This window comes from Falco cherrug, chromosome 4 (assembly GCF_023634085.1).
Source record: "Falco cherrug isolate bFalChe1 chromosome 4, bFalChe1.pri, whole genome shotgun sequence".
NCBI classification, from domain to species: domain Eukaryota; kingdom Metazoa; phylum Chordata; class Aves; order Falconiformes; family Falconidae; genus Falco; species Falco cherrug.
The window spans coordinates 57232856-57251149 of record NC_073700.1 but is presented as its reverse complement, the minus strand read 5'-3'; the positions used below and the strand labels follow the sequence as shown (position 1 = coordinate 57251149).

The window sequence follows — 18294 nt, the reverse complement described above, 5'->3', positions numbered from 1 at the left end:
AACTGCTATACATGGAAGCAGTCAGTCTCTAAGACGACAGGTATTAGGTAAATGGTGTTTTTCTGTGTAACAGAGGAGTACAAATGTTATGCGGGCTCTGCAAAACTGTACTGTGTCCCTAGAAACCCCGTGTGTCCCCTTGTGGTGATGGAGGCTGGTTTCAGCTGGGGCTCCCTGGTGTATGGTGCTCTCCAACTTCACTCTCACTTCCCCCATCATAATCGTCAAGCCAGAAATACCCATCACGCTGTATTTAGTTTAGAAAGCAAAAATCCTTTCTTCTGATTTTTAAAGTTCAGAATCAGGGGCTGGGCGGTACAGGATGATTTTTGTTCGTGGTGCTTTGAGCTGGTGCTCTGGCATCTGAGGCCACAGTGAGCAGCCCTTCTCTATGGTCCAGCAGTTCCTCTCTTCCCAAAGAATTTTGACAGGTCTCTCTAGTGCGGAACAATTGTATCTGCCCTCATTAATTATTTTGTGCAGGCCTGCAATGTCCTGCAATCAGCAGGGTCACCGAGTGAATTGATGATAGGGAAATTATAATGCTGAGCATACAGGACAATTGCCATCTGCTGTCTAAGGTCTGTAATTTAATTAGATTGCCAAACATTCCTTTTCAGATGAAAATGCAGGAAGCCCAGGGAACAGGGCTTGACTGGATTAGGCATCTCAGTGTGACCCTCTTCCACTCCCCCCTCCCTCTGCAGCCCCTGCAGATTTACCTGAGCTGCCCTGAAACCATCGTGCTATAGCAGAGGACTGACACAAATGTCCCCTTAATGCCACCTTCAACACAGACCCGCCATCTCTCTGCAAATGCTTACACCTGCCCAGCAGCTGCCCAGTCCGATCCTGACAGCTTGTCTGAGTGTGGGCTCACCCCCTTCCCTGCTTGCTTTCCAACCCTCCAAATTCTCCAGGGAAGATCGATCCTGCAATTAAAACATAAGTGTAATAGATGACTATGGCAAAAGTCTGTTGAAGCGTGTTGTCAGGGTGAAAAGAGTCCCACCAGCATCTGTTAATTTCCAGGAAGATCTAATTTCGTAGATAGGAGCAAACATCCTTACTAGGTTAAAGAGTAAATGCACCGCCTGAACCTGTCTTGCTTTTGTTGTTGGGACTGAGAACTAGTAAGAAGTGCTCAGAGGTGGGGGTCCACAGCTGGTGCTCAGAGCCAGAAATGGTGCCTTATACTGCCTGCTTTAATTAAACACCCCCCTTCATATCACTCCTTGCTTTTATTTTGAGGTTGATTCACCACAGAGTTTGACTGACTCTGCTGGGCAGCACAGGGCTGCTTGGTTGTGTTTTAGGGACACAGGCAGTGAGAGGCAGCCGAATTTGTCAGAGCCAGCTGTGCCGGGCAGCTGGGGAAGGAAGGAGCTGATCGCCGGGGGCTGCTAAGCCTAGAGACTTACAGCGTGGTCTGTTGCAATGTGATTTGGACGTGTGCTGTAATAAACCCTTCCCAAACTTGCTTCTTGGCTTGTCCATAGGGACTTCAAGAGTAAAAATGTCTTGCTGAAGAACGACTTGACAGCAGTGCTAGCCGATTTTGGACTAGCTGTACGGTTTGAACCTGGAAAGCCTCCAGGGGACACTCATGGACAGGTAATCATTATCGTCAACAATAACATTTTAAAAACTTGGGCTTACCATAGCTCCTTGGAAGTGGGAGGTAGTTTGTATAGATGCATTTAATTCTCTTTGAGATATGTATTTTCCATAAAAGCTTGTGCTCAGACATAAATTCCAGGAGCTGCTTTGATCTGGGAGAGTGCTCAGACCCCCCCTGACCACTGTGCAGGTGAGGTTCCCCCAATCCCAGGGGCAGGCAGCTTCGTCCTTCAAACACAGGACTTGTTGGCTCTTTATTGCTTCGGTATTAAATATTCGTAGAATCATAGAATACCAGGTTGGAGGGAACCACAAGGATCATCTGGCCCAACCTTGGCAAAAGCACAGTCCAGCTGAATCTTAAAAGTGTCCAGTGTTGGGGAATCCACCACTTCCCTGGGGAGATTATTGCAATGGCTGATTGTTCTCATTGTGAAAAAATTTCCTTTTGTGTCCAATCGGCATCTCCCCAGGATGTATCCATTAATCCTTGTCTTTTCCATGTAATGCCTTGCAAAAAGGGAGTCTCAGTCGTCTTTGTAGCCACCCTTTAAATACTGGAACACAGTGATAAAGTCTTCCCTAAGCCTTCTTTTCTCAAGGCTGAACAAACCCTATTGTCTCAGCCTTTCCTCACATGGCAGGCTTCCCAGCCCTTTGGTGATCTTTGTGGCCCTTCTCTGGACATCTCCAACCTGTCCACGTCTTTTTTTGCATAGCGGGGACCAAAACTGAACACAATATTCCAGTTGTGGCCTGACAAGCGCTGAGTGGGATGGGATGATGACTTCTTTATCTCTACTGGTGATGCAGCCTAGCATCCCATCGGCTTTCTTTGCCACAGCAGCACACCATTCACTCATATTGAGCTTGTCCATCAGGACCCCCAGGTCCCTTTCCACAGAGCTGCTCCCCAGCTGGGTAGGTCCCAGCCTGTGCTGCACTCCTGGATTATGTTTTCCCAGGTGCACTTGTCCTTGTTGAACTTCTTCAGGTTCTCGTTACCCCACTCTTCCAGCCATCCAGGTCTTCCTGCAGTATGGCCCTCCCTTACGAAGTGTCCCCTTCCCCACGCAGTTTGGTATCATCAGCAGACTTCGTCAGGGTACACTTGATCCCATCATGCAGATCACTTACAAAGGTATTAAACAGCGTTGGGCCCAATATCGATCCCTGGGGGACCCCACTCGCAACAGGTTGCCGGTTTTATAAAAGGAGCAATTTTCTAACCCCCTCTGGGTGCGGCCTGTCAGCCAGTTCCCCATCCACCACACGGACCACTTGTCTAGACTGTAATGTAAATATTAATACTCCTGAATATTAATGCTAGTACTACAATACAAATAGTAATACTCCTAAAAGTAATTAATTTAGTTTTAAGAGTTCGGCCAAGCTGACTGCTTGGGTGACGTTTAGCAATGGCAGATCTTGTGAGCTGGCTGTGTGCCGCATAAACAATCTACTACATTTTTATGGATTCTTAATTTTCTGCCTTTGCCCTGCAGAGAGCAAAGCTCCTCGTTCTGCTCTTGTACCAGGGCACAGCAAGGCCAGCATCCCCTCCTTGTGCCTCCAGGGTTTTCCAAATGCCCATCTCCAGTGCAGGCTACCTTTTTACCTTTATCTCGGGAAGAGTGAACACTTCTGGGTTAGCTCCTCCCCACAGGTTTCCTCATTTTTCCACCTGTTTTTTGAACTTTTCCAATATTTTGCACATGTTTTCATATCCTGGCTTCCCCCTGTCCTGACTGCCTCAGGTAACAGCAAGAAGAGATGAAAATTTCCTAAAGGAAAATACTAAAAGCATTTCAGTTCCCATGTTATAAAGGTGCTTTTCCCCTTGCTCTCCTTTCTGCTGCCCTACATTATGGGCTGTAATTCTGCTGCATATGTAACCACAACTATATGAGGAGCTCAGTATGGCTCTACCTGGGCTAATCACAACAAAACAGGCAGTATAATGAGGACTGAATCCCCTCAAAGTGAGAGGGGATCTTTTCTGAACCACATCATGGCAAGCCAGGGCAGGGTAGACTTTGCAGGGTTCATGCTTTACTACTCCTGTGGATGCAGGAGACTTGTTTTATTCAGGGGCTGTCAAACCAACACCTTTTCCTATCATTTCAGGATATGTCAATTTTACTCTCCTCTTTTTTTTCTCCTCTTTTTTTTTTTTTTTTTAATATATATATATATTGATATAGATTTATTTTTTTTTTTAGTAAAAGGGGATTGAACTTTCAACAGTTAAAATAACCAAGTCTGACTTGCCCTCAGGGGGTTTTGTGTGTCTCCAGAGACTGCATTTTCTCATGCAGTGTGTGCTGCTGGAGCGAGATGTGGTGGGATGCAAAGCAGGCAGGATTTCATCTGTACCCACCGTGCCGCACTGCATTTAATTTAGACCTGTAGCATACGCTGAATGATATATCACACATGTAGCCATGCACTTTGCTTTTTTTCTTCAGGTAGTTTATCTAGACTCAGGCGATCTTAATGAGAATTCGGTGTCAGAAAAAACAGCTCCCTTTTGCTTGTTTTTCGAGTGAGGTGCAACTTTAGCAGAAGTAGCCGTAAGGCTAATGAAACCACCTGTCACTTGTCTCCAGCCAGCAGAAGCTGATGGGCCCAACTGGAATGTAACTTGAGTTGTGGGGTTTTTTTTCTCTGTAGGTGGGAACAAGGAGGTATATGGCTCCCGAAGTGTTAGAAGGAGCAATCAACTTCCAACGAGACGCCTTCCTGAGAATAGACATGTATGCAATGGGACTGGTGTTGTGGGAGCTAGTCTCCAGATGCAGAGCAGTTGATGGTAAGAATAAAGATTGTCTCTTCCCTGGGGAGGGTTCTGTTTCAGCATGATTTAGTGATCCAGAGCATGGGCCTGGCTTTGTTTAAAAAAAAAAATATTTAAAAAAAAAATCAATGGCATATTTTTATTAAGCAGCTAACTTGTTTTTCACTTGCTTGTTTTTTGACATAAGCTGTCATTTTCTGTAGATAACAACCCTTGTAGTGTTCAAGTCTCAAAGTGCCTTTAATTGCGGTTGCATTGCATATTGGCTGAGAACTCAGAGTGAGAAGGAGTACATGAATCTTCTGTCGGTGGCCGGGTGTCCTTTAGTCCTGAGCCTGCTCTGTGCTGCTCTCTGTGGCACTCTGCTTTCCTGCCTGTGACCAGGGCAGGCTCTGAGCTCCACAGAAGAGCTGCCCTCAGCTCCAGCTTGGCTGTCACACCTCGCTTCTACAGGGCAGTGTGGTAGCCTGAATGGAAAGCCCAGAAGTGAAACACCTCGGTGAAATAGCAGGACCACAGGGCTGGAAAAATCTTCTTGGATCAGGATGCCCATTTCCCTGCTATCATAAGTTGCTTGGTATTAAACTTTGACTTTCGCTGATCAAGCCTTCTCTCAGCAGTGGGCTGAGTTTGTTGTAGATGGAACAACTTCAGAGGACGTCCCTTTCTTCTCAGTAATCCAGAAGAATGAACTTTAATGGTGTCTCCTTTCTCAGGTTTTTCATCCTAAAACGATGCTGCAAAATGGGGCATCTTTTCTATCCAAATAGCAGAGCTGCCCTTTGGTGACACCCTGGCCACTTGCAGGACCTTGCCCCGGCCAGGGAACCAATCATTTCATTGTAGTAGCCCCAAGTCTGCTTGCTCCAACTTCTTTCTTTCTGTATAGTTATAGGTACTCTGGACTGAATATCAAGTTCATAAATTAACAGTACGTCACCTGGACTTCAAATGTTTTTGTTAGTATTACAGTAGGACCAAGGAGCTTGATTATAATTAGGATGGCTGCATAGGTGTGTGGTAAGAGGAGGGCTTTTTTTCAAAAATCCACTAACTAGAAAAAATGCCAGAGGAGCAGGGACGTAGGAGCACAGTGGGGTGAAACAGCGGTACCCAGATCCACTCATATAAAGAATAACCCTTCTCTGTTGAGGCCCCCCAAATATCCACTTGGATTTTTGCCTGTCATGTTTGTGATACCCTTCCAACGCTTCTCAGGCAACAGCTGGCCAAGCTACTCCAGGTGCCATACGCAGCACTGTTAAATCAGAGAGGAGGCTTCCTTTGGGATAACTGGGAGCTGAACCTCATCTGCACTTCTAGCTCAGAAGTGATGTGTAAACAGCGGATTTGGCTTGGAGGTCACCAGTGCAGCTCTCTGTAGCCTTGATTCCTCTTGGAGGAAGAGGAAGGGGACGTTGTGAGAGTTACTGTGTCATACGTTGGAATGGGTGTTTCTGGATTACCTAAATGTCAGGTTGTTGGTGTCACAGTTCATGACCAGCTGAAGTGGTCAGCTCTTTTATTTTAGTCTGGAAAGGCCCTCTTGAAATATCTCCACTCTTGAAAGAGGTCACTCTTTGCTACGGAGAAACCATAAGTGATGCTGCAGAGCACCCTGAAAAAGCCTGTCAGTTAAGCGGGGCTGCCATTTGTGAGACAGCATCTATGCATCGCCAAAAGCCAAATGATGTTTCAATAAGCAGAAATTATTGCTACCGTCCAGCACCTGCACTGATACTCGAAACAGTTGTCTCATTCCTGTGGCCCCGGGCAGTTCACAGCTATAACTGGTATAACTAAAGTGTTCAGAAATCATTTTGCACTTAAACCTGGTACTTGGGACAAGTGCATCTGGCTCCAGCGTGTCAGGGCTGAATCAAACCTATGAACAAGCCGGATCACAAGTGGTGTATGTGCTTGACCTTGCTAGTCAGTGCCTAAAATGAAATGATGTTTACGCTGAAACCTTTCTCTAGGTTGTTGTCTGTCAAATTGCTGTGCTATTTGTGCTAAAATGTGAGGAGGATGGGCTGATTTGCTCTTTCTATTAAACTAAGCCAGACTACCCGGCGAGTCTCCTCCAGGAGAGCAGTGGGATCGGGAGGCCTGGCTGAGGGTTTGGATTCGTAACTCAGTGAGGTGGAAAATGCGTGGCCAGACAAACAGTGGGGACAGCAAAGTCCATTGTGCAGGAGGAATGTAAATCGCATTTGTCTGCAATGACATGTGAACTTCAGGCTTTGCTGCAGCGGGTTGAGGTTGCTCTGGAGTCGCAGCTCACTCATGCATGGGGAGGAGGTAGCTCTGCGGAGGACGTTTCTGTACTAACTCAGTTCTCTGTGTGCGCCTCAGGTCCAGTGGATGAATACATGCTGCCTTTCGAAGAAGAAATAGGTCAGCACCCATCCCTTGAGGACCTGCAAGAAGTGGTGGTTCACAAAAAGATGCGCCCTGTGTTCAAGGATCACTGGCTGAAACACCCTGTACGTTGCTCCTGGTTAACGGTGGAAAATATTTTCCTGTGTGATGGGAACAAGGGATGTGGTTATGCATCGCTCGTTAGCTTTGGAGGGAAGCTAACCAGCCCACCCTGGTGCACAGACCAGCTCCCTGGTGCTAGAGTGTCAGTGCCAGGGCACGAGGGGTTGCTCGACACCTTCATGCTCTACTTCCCATTTGTCCCTTGTATTTAGAGGGTAAATCAGCTGTCTGAAGTCAGCCAGTGCTGAACACGGAGCTTGTGGTGGTTTAGTGGGTCTAAAGGATGGAAAATAAAGTCCCTTCCATTAAGAAAAAGAAAACGATCCATACCATTGGAGGCGTGTTCCTCACTAGCTAGATAACATACAAGATTTAACAATTTTTTGAGGAAAAACTAATTAAATGTGAAGCCAAGCAGACAATGAAGCAAAACGCAGCGTGGGTTTCCCAGAGGTAGATTGTTTCAGGCTTGCATTTTTAATAAAAGAGGTGATTTTTTTTAAGACTGGGAAGCTGAGCAGATGATGAAATCTCACAGGGCTTCAGGAAAAATGCCCCTGTTCTGACCAAACGGCCACGGTTTTGGCTACAGTCATGTGTACTAACTCATAGGCTAGAAGTCAAGGAGAGCTGTGGGTTGTAAAGATGAGTATTCCAGTTCAAATGAGGGTTCAAATAAGAGCTGTGCTCTTCTAGCAGAGTTGAATTTGGTTATTTTGGGGATATCCTCAGCAGCGATTGCCCACAAAGCAATGGTTTCGTGGTAACTGATATGGTGCTGCCAGCTCTCATGGTTTTATCATGGGGTTCGTAATACTTAATGTCTTTTAAAGCTTTAACTACTGAATCTTGGGGTGTATTTTGATATTAAAAAAAATACTTTAGGGGCTATGAAAAAAAGCTGGATGTGACCAAGCTCTACAGCCTTAGAAAGCAGAATCTTAAAAATCCCCAAACCACATATTGAAAGCAATTCTTAAAGCTAATTTTAGGGTAATTGGCATACCATGGAGGAAATATTCTTAGTTTTTCTTTACAGCATTAGGCTGTGTGAAGTGGACTTCCCCGTTCGCTGCAAAGGTGGTCCCTGGAGCAGGTTTCGTTGCTGAAGGTGCTTTCTCCCCCTTGTTGTCTGCAGGGCTTGGCGCAGCTCTGTGTGACCATCGAAGAGTGCTGGGACCACGATGCGGAGGCTCGGCTCTCAGCGGGCTGTGTCGAGGAGCGCATTGCGCAGATCCGCAAATCCGTAAACGGCACTACCTCGGACTGCCTCGTCTCCATCGTGACATCCGTCACCAACGTGGACTTACCACCCAAAGAGTCTAGTATCTAAGTCCTGGTTCACTTTTGTCTTTCCAGACTCAGTGGATTTAAAAAAAAGAAAAAAGTTAAAAAAAAAAAAACACATAAAAAAAACAAAAAAACAAAAACACAAAAATCCAACAAACACATGAATGCAGCTGCTATTTTATCTTGACTTTTTATTATTATTGTTATTATTATTATTATTATTTTTTTGGATTGGATCAATTTTACCAGCACATTGCTCTACTGTATTAAGAAAATGGACATTTCAGCAAGCATTCAGGTGCCGACTAATGAATGCAGAAAAGGTGCAGGTACCTCAGAACCTCAACAAACTCACTTCAGTTGTTTTCATTTTATTCAGTTTTCTGGGTTTCTCTTTATCGGTCTGTCTTCTGAGCGGAGCATCTGTGACATAAAGGAAAACCACCTACCATCTTTGAAAACGCAATGCTGCAAACTGTGGAGGAAACTTAAAGACTGTTATATAAAGAATACACCTTCCTCAAAAGGATTTTTTTTCCCCATTTTGTTTAGGTTTTGGGTTCAGTTCCTTTTTTTTTTTTTTTTTTTTTTTGTTGGAAGTGAGCTTCAAAAAAAAACAGCAGATGTGTCTTTTACGGATCTAACGGGTGTCATTGTAACATGGAAAAAAAGTAACTGGGCGGAGAATGTTAATTCTTGATGGTAGAATTGAAGGGGGGAGCATAGAATAGGGGTGGGGAGAGTGACGTTGGATTTGGCAGCATTTGGGGAAACATCGTTTGCTATGGAGCTACTTCTCAGGTAACCATTAGAGGAGGGGAAGGACATTTCTGGGCAGAGTATTAACAGCTGCAGCGTATGGAGAAAGCTGAGTTAAAGAGCCAGTGGTTGTAAGCAAGGCGCTAGTTCTTCCTCCAGTATCTCAGGCTTGGGTGGTAAAAGAACAGCGCAGAACTATAATTACATTTTATTTTTTGACTCCAGATAGTAATGGGAAGGATGCTTTCAAGCAATGTAATCAGAAGAGGTGGGAAAGTGTGTTTTCAGGAGCACTTTGGTAAAATACTGGAAGATGGGAAAATTTTTGCATCTCACTTGAAGTGTGAGTCAGTTCAGGGAATTCGGCCTTAGGGTTGATTATCTGTCAGCCCAAGCTACCAGTGCAGATGGTGGAGAGAGGAAAAGTGTGAAAACTGGCTCTATATATTTTTTTTTTTCTCTTTTTAATTTGGGGTTGGGGGCGGGGGTGGAAATACCTGAACTGGTGGCAGATGGCTCCTGTAGCATCCGAGAAACCTATGACCTGCCCAGCTGCAGGATGCCCAGGCAGCTGAGCAGCAGCAGTGATTATCGCAGCATCTCTCCGACTGGTTTCTTTGACGCTGCTTTCTCCTCACTCTGTGATGAAACTCTTTTGTCTTAAAGTGGTGCATATTCTAAAATACCGTTACTCTTATTATGCCATAAACTCGCTCTAGTCAGTGAATGTTCCTAATGCTGCTGATTCAACATTGAAATATTTTTTTAATTTGCAAAACATGCAATGTTTAAAAAAAAAAAACTTAAAAAAAAAAAACAAAACCACAAAACACACACACACACACGTTACGTGGCTTCCGAGGTTTAAACTGAAAAAAAATTAAAAACTTCATGACCACAGACCACCTCAAACCAGAAATACCTCAGAATTTTCTACTTGTATGAGTTTTATTATATATTTTGTTAGTTGTGTTGTCTTGTAGTAAGTATATTTTAATGTAAGTTGGCTTTTATGACAAGGGAGTTTTAAAAAAAGAAAAAAATGAAAAAAAGTTCCAAAATCTTTTAGGAAGTGCTACCATTTTTTTTTTCTGTTTGTTTTATAAAGCACCATTGTAAATAACTGTATACAGTTGTAGAATAACTGCCTATATAAGGTACCTGGGCATTATTCACTCTTATTTGTGAAGGCTGTTTCCATTCTGTGTTATTTTTTCTTTTGGTCTGTTTTAGTGAAAGGACAGTACATCTTTTTTTTTTTTTTTTTTTTTAATTATTTTTATTTTTTTGACTTTGAATATAACATGAATTCTGTGTCTTGCTAGACTGACAAAGTTATATCCATGGAATGGCCAGAACTCCTAAATTTTTCAGTTTGTTAAACCAAAATGCAGTTCTAAACTGATCACCCTCTTATGAAAATGTAAAAAGTCTGTATTATATAAACTAATTGGACTTGCCACTGCCAAATTGTCAGCGTGCACCCTTGCACAGTTATAATTTATTAAGCAAGCAAAAATCACTAATTGGAGAAAATACAAAGAAAATTGAAACACATTTCTTGAAAAATATAGCTTTAAAACCTAGAGATCACAAATGAGGACATGGTCCTTTATCTTGAAGAGACATTAAGATAATTGCCTTAATTTGTCTATCTGAATAAAGTCTTAACCTATTCTTTCAAGTTACTGAATGTATATTGCATATTAGTATGTACACACATGTAACTGTATTTCTGTGTGTAGGTTTGGAAGTTTCTATTGTTGATGTGCTTCTGTTGAGAACACCTTGACAAAACCAGACGGAACCATACCATTTTGTCCCAGCCAATGTCCCTGGTCGTGGTTGGCATCTTTGGGTCTGATGCTGCAACATACCTATGCTTGGCATTAAGTGTGTAGGTAGCTCTTCTGGCGTCATGACATTAGGCGCTCACTTAATGTCAGGCATGGTCATAAAAGTTCGCAGGATCAGTATTTTTCATGTTTAATACATTTCTGCACTGAGATTTATATAAAAATGTGACTATGTTTTAGTAGTGAAGTGATGTAAGGGTTGGGGTGGAGCGTAGAGCGGTTAAGATTGAGTGAATACTTGTTTTGAGGTGGGCTTGCTTCCATTTCCCCAGGCATGGGAGCTGGTTCATATTGCTGCAGAAAGAAAAAAGCTGTACTGTCTTTTAACTGTTAATACCTGTTTGTTTGCTGTTCTGGATTTTTTCCTTCAGCATTATGTATTATGGCTAAAACAGGCTTATTACAGCAGTTGCTTTTTTATCCTGATTTCTTTAAGAAGCTTTAAAGTATTTATTGAAAGTGCCATATGATTTTAATAGCCTATTAGACAGTCTCCGAAATCTTCTCTTTTGAGAAAGCATAAAAATTTCTCACGTGTAGCTTATCTTACTGCAGGGAACTGCACGACCATACAAACTTTGACCAAATGTTGATTGTAAAGTATTACATCTTCCCTGGTGTAATGGTTCCTTATAGATCATCTTGTCAACAGGATTCAGAAAATGATTTTTAAAAGAATTTCCAAATTGCGTGTGTGCTCAGTTACAAATTGTAAATGTTTGTAGGTATGTGTGTCTTGCTGTTGCAGCAGAGAAAGAAATGCTGAACTTTTGCTTATTTACAAATTTGTACCAGTTTAGCTAAAGCTGTTCTTTGAAACTGGTATTTATTTATTTTATTAATGAAGGCAAGCTCTGATTAACTTAGTGGTCTTTCAACGCTTGAGCTGTCAAGCAAGTGGTTTCCTCAGCGCTACTCTAGCATTTGAACTCTCATTGACAACATGATTTTTGTTCTGTTCAGTACTGCAGAGGCTTTTTCCAAGCCAGCCAGCCATCGGGCACCTCCATACATTTAGCTGTAATAAGCAATTGCGGCTCTTTTCCTCTTAACACTCCCTTGAATATGATGGGTACAACACCTCTTACGGTACTTTCCAAGCACCAAATTTCACTTCCCATTCAGACTTAGAGGAAGTAGCTCTTCAAAAACTTTGCTGCAGAATTTTATTGTTGACCTTCCTCTCTTGTGTGGCATTTCTTAGGTGAATATTAACCTTAACTATCCTGGGTAAAAATTCTCCTTGACTTTAGGAGCCAGGATTCCCCATCTCTCTGGAGTAACTCCCTTTATGAATTTATTGCACTAGCTGGGCTGGTTTCCTAGGTGGAGAAAGTTTGAGTTCACAGTTTGGAAGTGGAGGTACCACAGGAGCTAACACCACTTTTTTTGAGATGATAGAGCTGTGACTTTCTAATGAAATTGCATTAGCAGGGCAAAGTTGGAAATTGTACGTGGCTCATGGGAAAATACATGTGCATGTTCTAAGAGATGGCTAGAAACCAGTCTAACCATCAGTTAAGTAGTACCAGGCTTATTATGATTAAGGGTGTTAGCTAGTCCTGATCATAAAGTTTTCTCTGTTTAAGATAAAGCCATTTTCTCTTCTGCCTTGTTCTTCAGCTGAAATTCTCTTACAGAATACGCTATGCTAGGTAAAGTGACACCTATGGAAATGCCAAGATCTTTGTGTGTGTTTGTTCCAAAGAGAAGGTCCGTGAGTGTCCCCTGGTAACTCCACTGCATTTTACTTGGGTGTCTGACTCCCTGCTTTTCCCACGTGAAGTTGTTGGTTGCAGCAGAAGCCTTGTGGGTCCACGCAGTGCAGCGTTGCTGGGGGCCATTTCCAGGTTGGCTGGATCAGGCCTCGCTGTTAGGAATCCCAATCCCCCTTAGTATCACAGCAGAAAGCGGAGAACACAGGTTTCATTCCTCTTGGGCTGCTTTCTGGGCAGACTGTCAGAACTTGCCCTGTTTATAGGGGGAAGATTTGATTTCACTTAGTATGGAAGAAACTCGTACTGCAGGTGAAGGTGCTGGTTGATAACGTTGTGACAGTGCTGTTGTTGCAGTCCTCTTCAAGCCACACTCTGCTTGAGAAGTTGCTAAGCAGGAAGTGTCCCGTACACTATTATCACTTTTACATACAGAATATTGTTTGGTAACATTGTAAATAAAATAGACTATATAATAGAGGAACATAAGGACATTTTGACTTTTTTACTTTTGGAAATATATATATATATTTTAGTTACATATACAAACAAAAATTCTACATTGTGTGAGAATTCTTTTATACCACAAATTATTTTTGTAATGTCTAATATGTTTCTGCAGGGAAAGGGGAGAAAGGTCTGTGTATGCACAGCAAATAAATAAATATATATATGATGTCTAAATTGTGTGCACTACATCAAAGTCTAGAGGATAGAACACATTTAGCCTGAAACCAGTTAGAGGAGCAAGTTTGGATGTACTTGGACATGCTTTGAGGACGGCACTGAGTATATGTTTAGGTTATCTTGCATGTCACATCCCTTCTGCTAAATAAGCTTAATTGCTTTTCTATGACCATCTTCAGTTTAACCAGGAAGAGTTTTTTTTCACGTATTCATGCAAGTATCCATGTGTGAGAAGTGTGTCGTTTGGCATATGCCATGGTGCTGCAGTGAGTTGTGAAGTCAGGGTGTTAAGAATTTACCAAGACCAAATAGCCGGGCTGATCTCGCTCACTGCCGTATCCGTTTATAGCAGCTGTGTCTGCTGCATTGACAATATGATCTGTAAGGAGCTGTTGCCAGTAGAGTCCTGATAAAACCAATTCCTAGAAGTTCCTGCTCTCTGAAATGACACAACTAATCGGGCTTCACCAGACACGCAGATATGTGCTCTCTGTTCCCAGCATCAGATTTTACGCTGGGCTGGAGGCACTAGAGAAAAGGAGCACTGTCATGTCCAAAGTCCTACTTTGAAAAAGAGCATTCCAAATTTGTGTAGCCAATCCAAGGTATTCTCGAAGTATTAAAGAAAAAAAACCACCTTAAAATGTTTTCTTTTTACTTCAGCTAACTTCTCCCATTGGACGTTAAATTCACTCTGGTCTTTTTGGTTCCCTTAGCCTCGACAGCACAGTGTCAGTGGGGTAAGAGCTACTGAGAAAAGCTTTAAACCAAACGGTACATTGCACTACCTTGAAGCTGGCTTGACAGTGTGCCTTTTGAAACCAGTGCTTAAACGACTTTGAGCAGGCTCCTGCAATTGCGGAGTCCTACATCTGTGGTGTTAGTGAAGTCCTGGCCCTGTGGAAGCCAGCGGGAGAGGTGCCATCCCGTTCTGTGGGACCGTGAATGTGCGTGTTGTTCCTGGAGCACTTTCGAAGTACACCTGGTCCCTTACTTACATGGGACTTCTTTCTTAAAACTCTACTTCTGGGGTGACGCTCGGTTGCCTGACTGAAGTAGTAACCTATCGAGTAAGCAGTAATCCTTTTTGTCAGGACACTTCCACAGAAAGAGATCATACTTGTGTTATGTCCATCAAGCTGTTCTGAAATGTAATGCGATTCTGTTGTGCCTTTGTTTCTCCATGTAAAAGCAACTGCTGTAAGCTTTTTTTTTTTTACTAGTTTTTTCTGTCTGAAAAAACACTTTTCATTGCCCAGCTGTTATTTCTGGATGCAGTCTGTGATCCAGGTATTTCAAGAACCAATTACCTCAAACCTCATGTTAAACAACAGTGTTGCTATCTGGATTCTCCTTGATACTACAATATTGTAACATACACAAACAGGAACCTTGCTATATATGGGTGTTTATATATATGTATCATATACATATATACAGGTATATATATGATATATATATGTAAATGGAAAGTGATCCCCAAGGACTGAAGGAAAAAAGCAAAACTTTTTTGTTTTCCAACATTGAAACCAAAAGGGCTTCTCTGAAGCTCTATAATGGCATTGTGCTGGATATATATCAAGAAAGTGTTTTCTGAAAAGTGCTTCCTTTGTTAGCCTTTTATTTCAGTATTTTAATGGGGCAGATGATGTGATTAAAATACTATTTCTGCATTTTTTGGCCCATTTTTAAGCAGAGGCCTCTTAATCTTTCCAGTTGTTAAAAAAAACCAAAACAAACCTCAGTATATAACATTCCAGTAAGGTTAGTATTGCAAAACTAAAACATGTTCTGGGAAGACTTCATAGGTTCTGATTTTGTGAAAAGGCAGGCATTGGCCATACTTAATTCAAATTTTCCACTGTTTTGAGGAGCTGAAGTTTAACCAGTAACCATCCTAGTCAATTAAAATCCTAATTTAGTGGTCACTGGCATCTTTGTGTTGCCACCCCTGTTAAAACACTAGGACCCCCACCACCCAACCCCCCAAAAAAACCAATCCAAACCAAAATTCCAGCCATGAGAGAGGAGGAGGAGGAGTTTGGAGCATTTCATAGCTCCTGAAGGTGGATTTGGAACCAGAACAACTTTGTCAATAGCAAAAAACGTGTTGGCAAGACCTAGAACCCGTCTGGCCCTTTCCTTTTTCCAACCACCTTCTCCCAAGAACCTTCTCATAAAAGCAGACCTTCAACCGTAATGACTTCTTAATGGTACTTTGCTGAAGAGAATTCTGTTCTGGATATATTTTCTGGGGAAAAAATAAAAAAGTTACACCGTTCTTTTAATCTACACCTTACGTATGTGTTCCCCTCCCAAATGTCTGTTTTTTTAAAATTGTGTCCATGTAGCTGATGCAACATTACAGTCTGTATTTTACTTGGACAAAATAATAGCTTTCCAATCCAAATAGTAATGAATTTACTATTACTAGTAATTCATTTAATTAATTAAATATTAGTAATTAACTTACTATTACTACAGGAAGAAAAGGAGATGCTTCCCTTTCCCTGTTTTTTCCTTGACTGTCTAATGTTTCTATGGCTATCGATGGTTTGTGATTATCTTTGGTAAATCATTTACAAAAAATACTAAAATCTCCCAGGAGGAGGCATTTTGCAATGCTGCTGGCCTTCCAATGGAATAACTATGATGCAAAAGTTGATCTGTTGGTGGATGAGAATTGAAGGAGGTGGTTACTGCAAACTAAGTAACATTCTTGACCTCAATTCTATGCCATAAGTCCGCACAATGCCATTGTCAATCTGCTCAAACTATCTACTTATGAATTCTGCATGATCCTCATGATAGAGTTGAAAGCCTGATCTTTCACCTGTTAATATTTTCACATTCGTCCTTAAGTTTGACAAATTTTATACTGTAAAGTTGACTTAAGTACAGTTTGATGTCAATTCTTGTGGAAAGAGCTTTCTGCATGTAACATTAGATGCATACAGTTAAACAACACAGCATAGTACAAAACTCACAAGAAAAAGTTTTGGCACCAGCAGAAAGAAATTTCACCCTAACCATTTGTCATTTTAAACCATCTTATTGTAAGTTTTACCAGCTACTTCTAAATTTGTGCTTTATTTAAAGAAATAAAATAAAAATCCTAAGACTTGTCTAGCGTAGTGAAATATGTGTATATCAGTTTTAGGATAAATAGCTAAGTCTTATTACGCTGTGTTACTTAACTTGTATATATAGAGTATACATAAGAGTTTGCAGTAACCTGTTTCTCCAGGATTTCCAGTTTGAATGGATTTAAACTCAAACTATGAGATTAAGTAAATGATTTAGAAGATTGCAGAATAAACTGAGTGTAAATTACAGGAAGCTCTATCAGATGGTGAAATAATTTTTAAAGAGTCTTTTGGTCCTTGGCTCAAATTCAATAAGTACTGTTTGTATACCAAGATATGTGAAATGTAAATGTTGTAGGTTATATTTCACTCTTGTAGCTATAAAAATGTAGAACAGAGATAGCTTGTACTACTGAGTTAACAAAAGTTATACTAAAGTATCCTGTTAAAGAAAAAAGTATACAGAGTTAAGCTCGTTGCTGTAACCCCTTTTGGATTGAAGTGTGCTGATTTTTTATATATGTATATTTTATATATGTATTCTGCAAAAGTATATATATATAAAATGTATATATAAAATGGCCTAATGCAGACATCCATTGTATTGCAGTTATGAAATGAAGACATTTTGGAAAGAACATTGTATCATAGTTCATGAATTTGCAGTGGATCTTTGTTCCTTTTTACTGTGGTATTTTAGAAATGAGTCTCAAGTTTGAAATTAGATCTGCCAAGTTGGAGTTTTGCTGCTTCAGCTTTGCACTGGGTGTCTGAATAAATCAGTATGAATGTAGTATTTGCCCTGTGTGAAGCAGCTACACCCCAACAGATAGGAGGAAAAAAACTAGAAAGAACCTATTTCAAGTTTATCTTTTTGTATATGAAAATAAACAGTAAATTACAAATAATTGCTTCTTTTGTTGGTGCAATGTGAAAAATCATTGTTACTTTGTTGTCTTTAGCATCTAGCTGGAGTATTTCCTTTTTTATAGAAGAGTGTTTTGGTGTTTTAATAGCTTCTCAGCTATCCAAAATCCCTAACAAAATCCCTGCAGAGGCATAGCTGAGGCCTCTGCTGCCCATCATTTGTAACTCCTCCAGAGGGAAGAGGGAATTAGCTTGAATTGCTGTACGCTTTTAAGTGTGTTGCCTCTTCTAGCGCTATGGTAGCACTGCTTATCATTCCCAGCAAAAACCTGTTTACACAGGGAATTACATGCATGCTAAGCTCTACCAATAAAGTCCAGCAAGGTAGCTGCAGCTGCCAGTGATCGGGGGGGGGGGGGGGGGGGGGCGGTTTAAGGTAAATCTCAGGACCATGCAGTGAAGTGCCTGCCCTTCCCTTCCACCAGCTCTAGCAGAAGAGCAGAGCAGAGAGCAAGGGACAGCAGTCGCCTAAATGGTTCTAACCTGATTTACAAAAATTTGTCCGCTAATTCCCTAACAGCTGCTGGAAGTTGAAAGTTACAACACTGAACGTACAGCTGCTATGAACCAGCACACCCCTGTTCACAGTGTGCCCACAGCAACCGCACAACCAGGTCCTTGATGAAGATGGCTGGAGATTTTCCTCCTCCGAGGGAGGCTGTTAGCAACCACGCAGCATGCACGAGTGCTGCAAGGTTCCCAGGCGGGGAAACTGCAGTCAGGGAAATGGCTTCAGCGTGAGCTATCTGCTGCCAGGGGGAGCTGAGACCGGGGACCGAGGTGCAGCTTCCATACACCGTGGGCTTGGTGGGGTTTTTCCCCACTTCAGCAGGGCACCGAAAAAGATTCTGTGAGGCAGGGGGACGGGAGCTGGAAGAAGATTACAAAAGGTAAAAAAAAAAAAAAAAAAAAAAAAGAAGCCTGAGTCCCCTGCACTCCTAGTCCCCACATGTCCTAGTCCCCACATGAGACAAGAAGAAGCCCTCAGCCACAAACCGAAGTGTGGCCAGACCACTGGGCAAGCTGCCTTCAGTGAGCTGACAGCGTGGCGACGCAGCCCTCATGTTTTGGTG

General features: G+C 42.1%; 1 protein-coding gene across 1 annotated transcript in view; it reads left to right on the top strand.

Annotated features, from left to right (window-relative positions):
* Positions 1-17202, top strand: part of ACVR2B (activin A receptor type 2B) — a 108299-nt gene extending 91097 nt beyond the window's left edge. The window contains exons 8-11 of the mRNA XM_055709474.1: positions 1500-1614; positions 4294-4432; positions 6773-6903; positions 8040-17202. Coding sequence (XP_055565449.1) covers positions 1500-1614; positions 4294-4432; positions 6773-6903; positions 8040-8234 — 580 coding nt within the window. The 3' untranslated portion in view covers positions 8235-17202. The remainder of the gene's footprint in view (positions 1-1499; positions 1615-4293; positions 4433-6772; positions 6904-8039) is intronic.
* The last annotated feature ends 1092 nt before the right edge of the window (positions 17203-18294 follow it).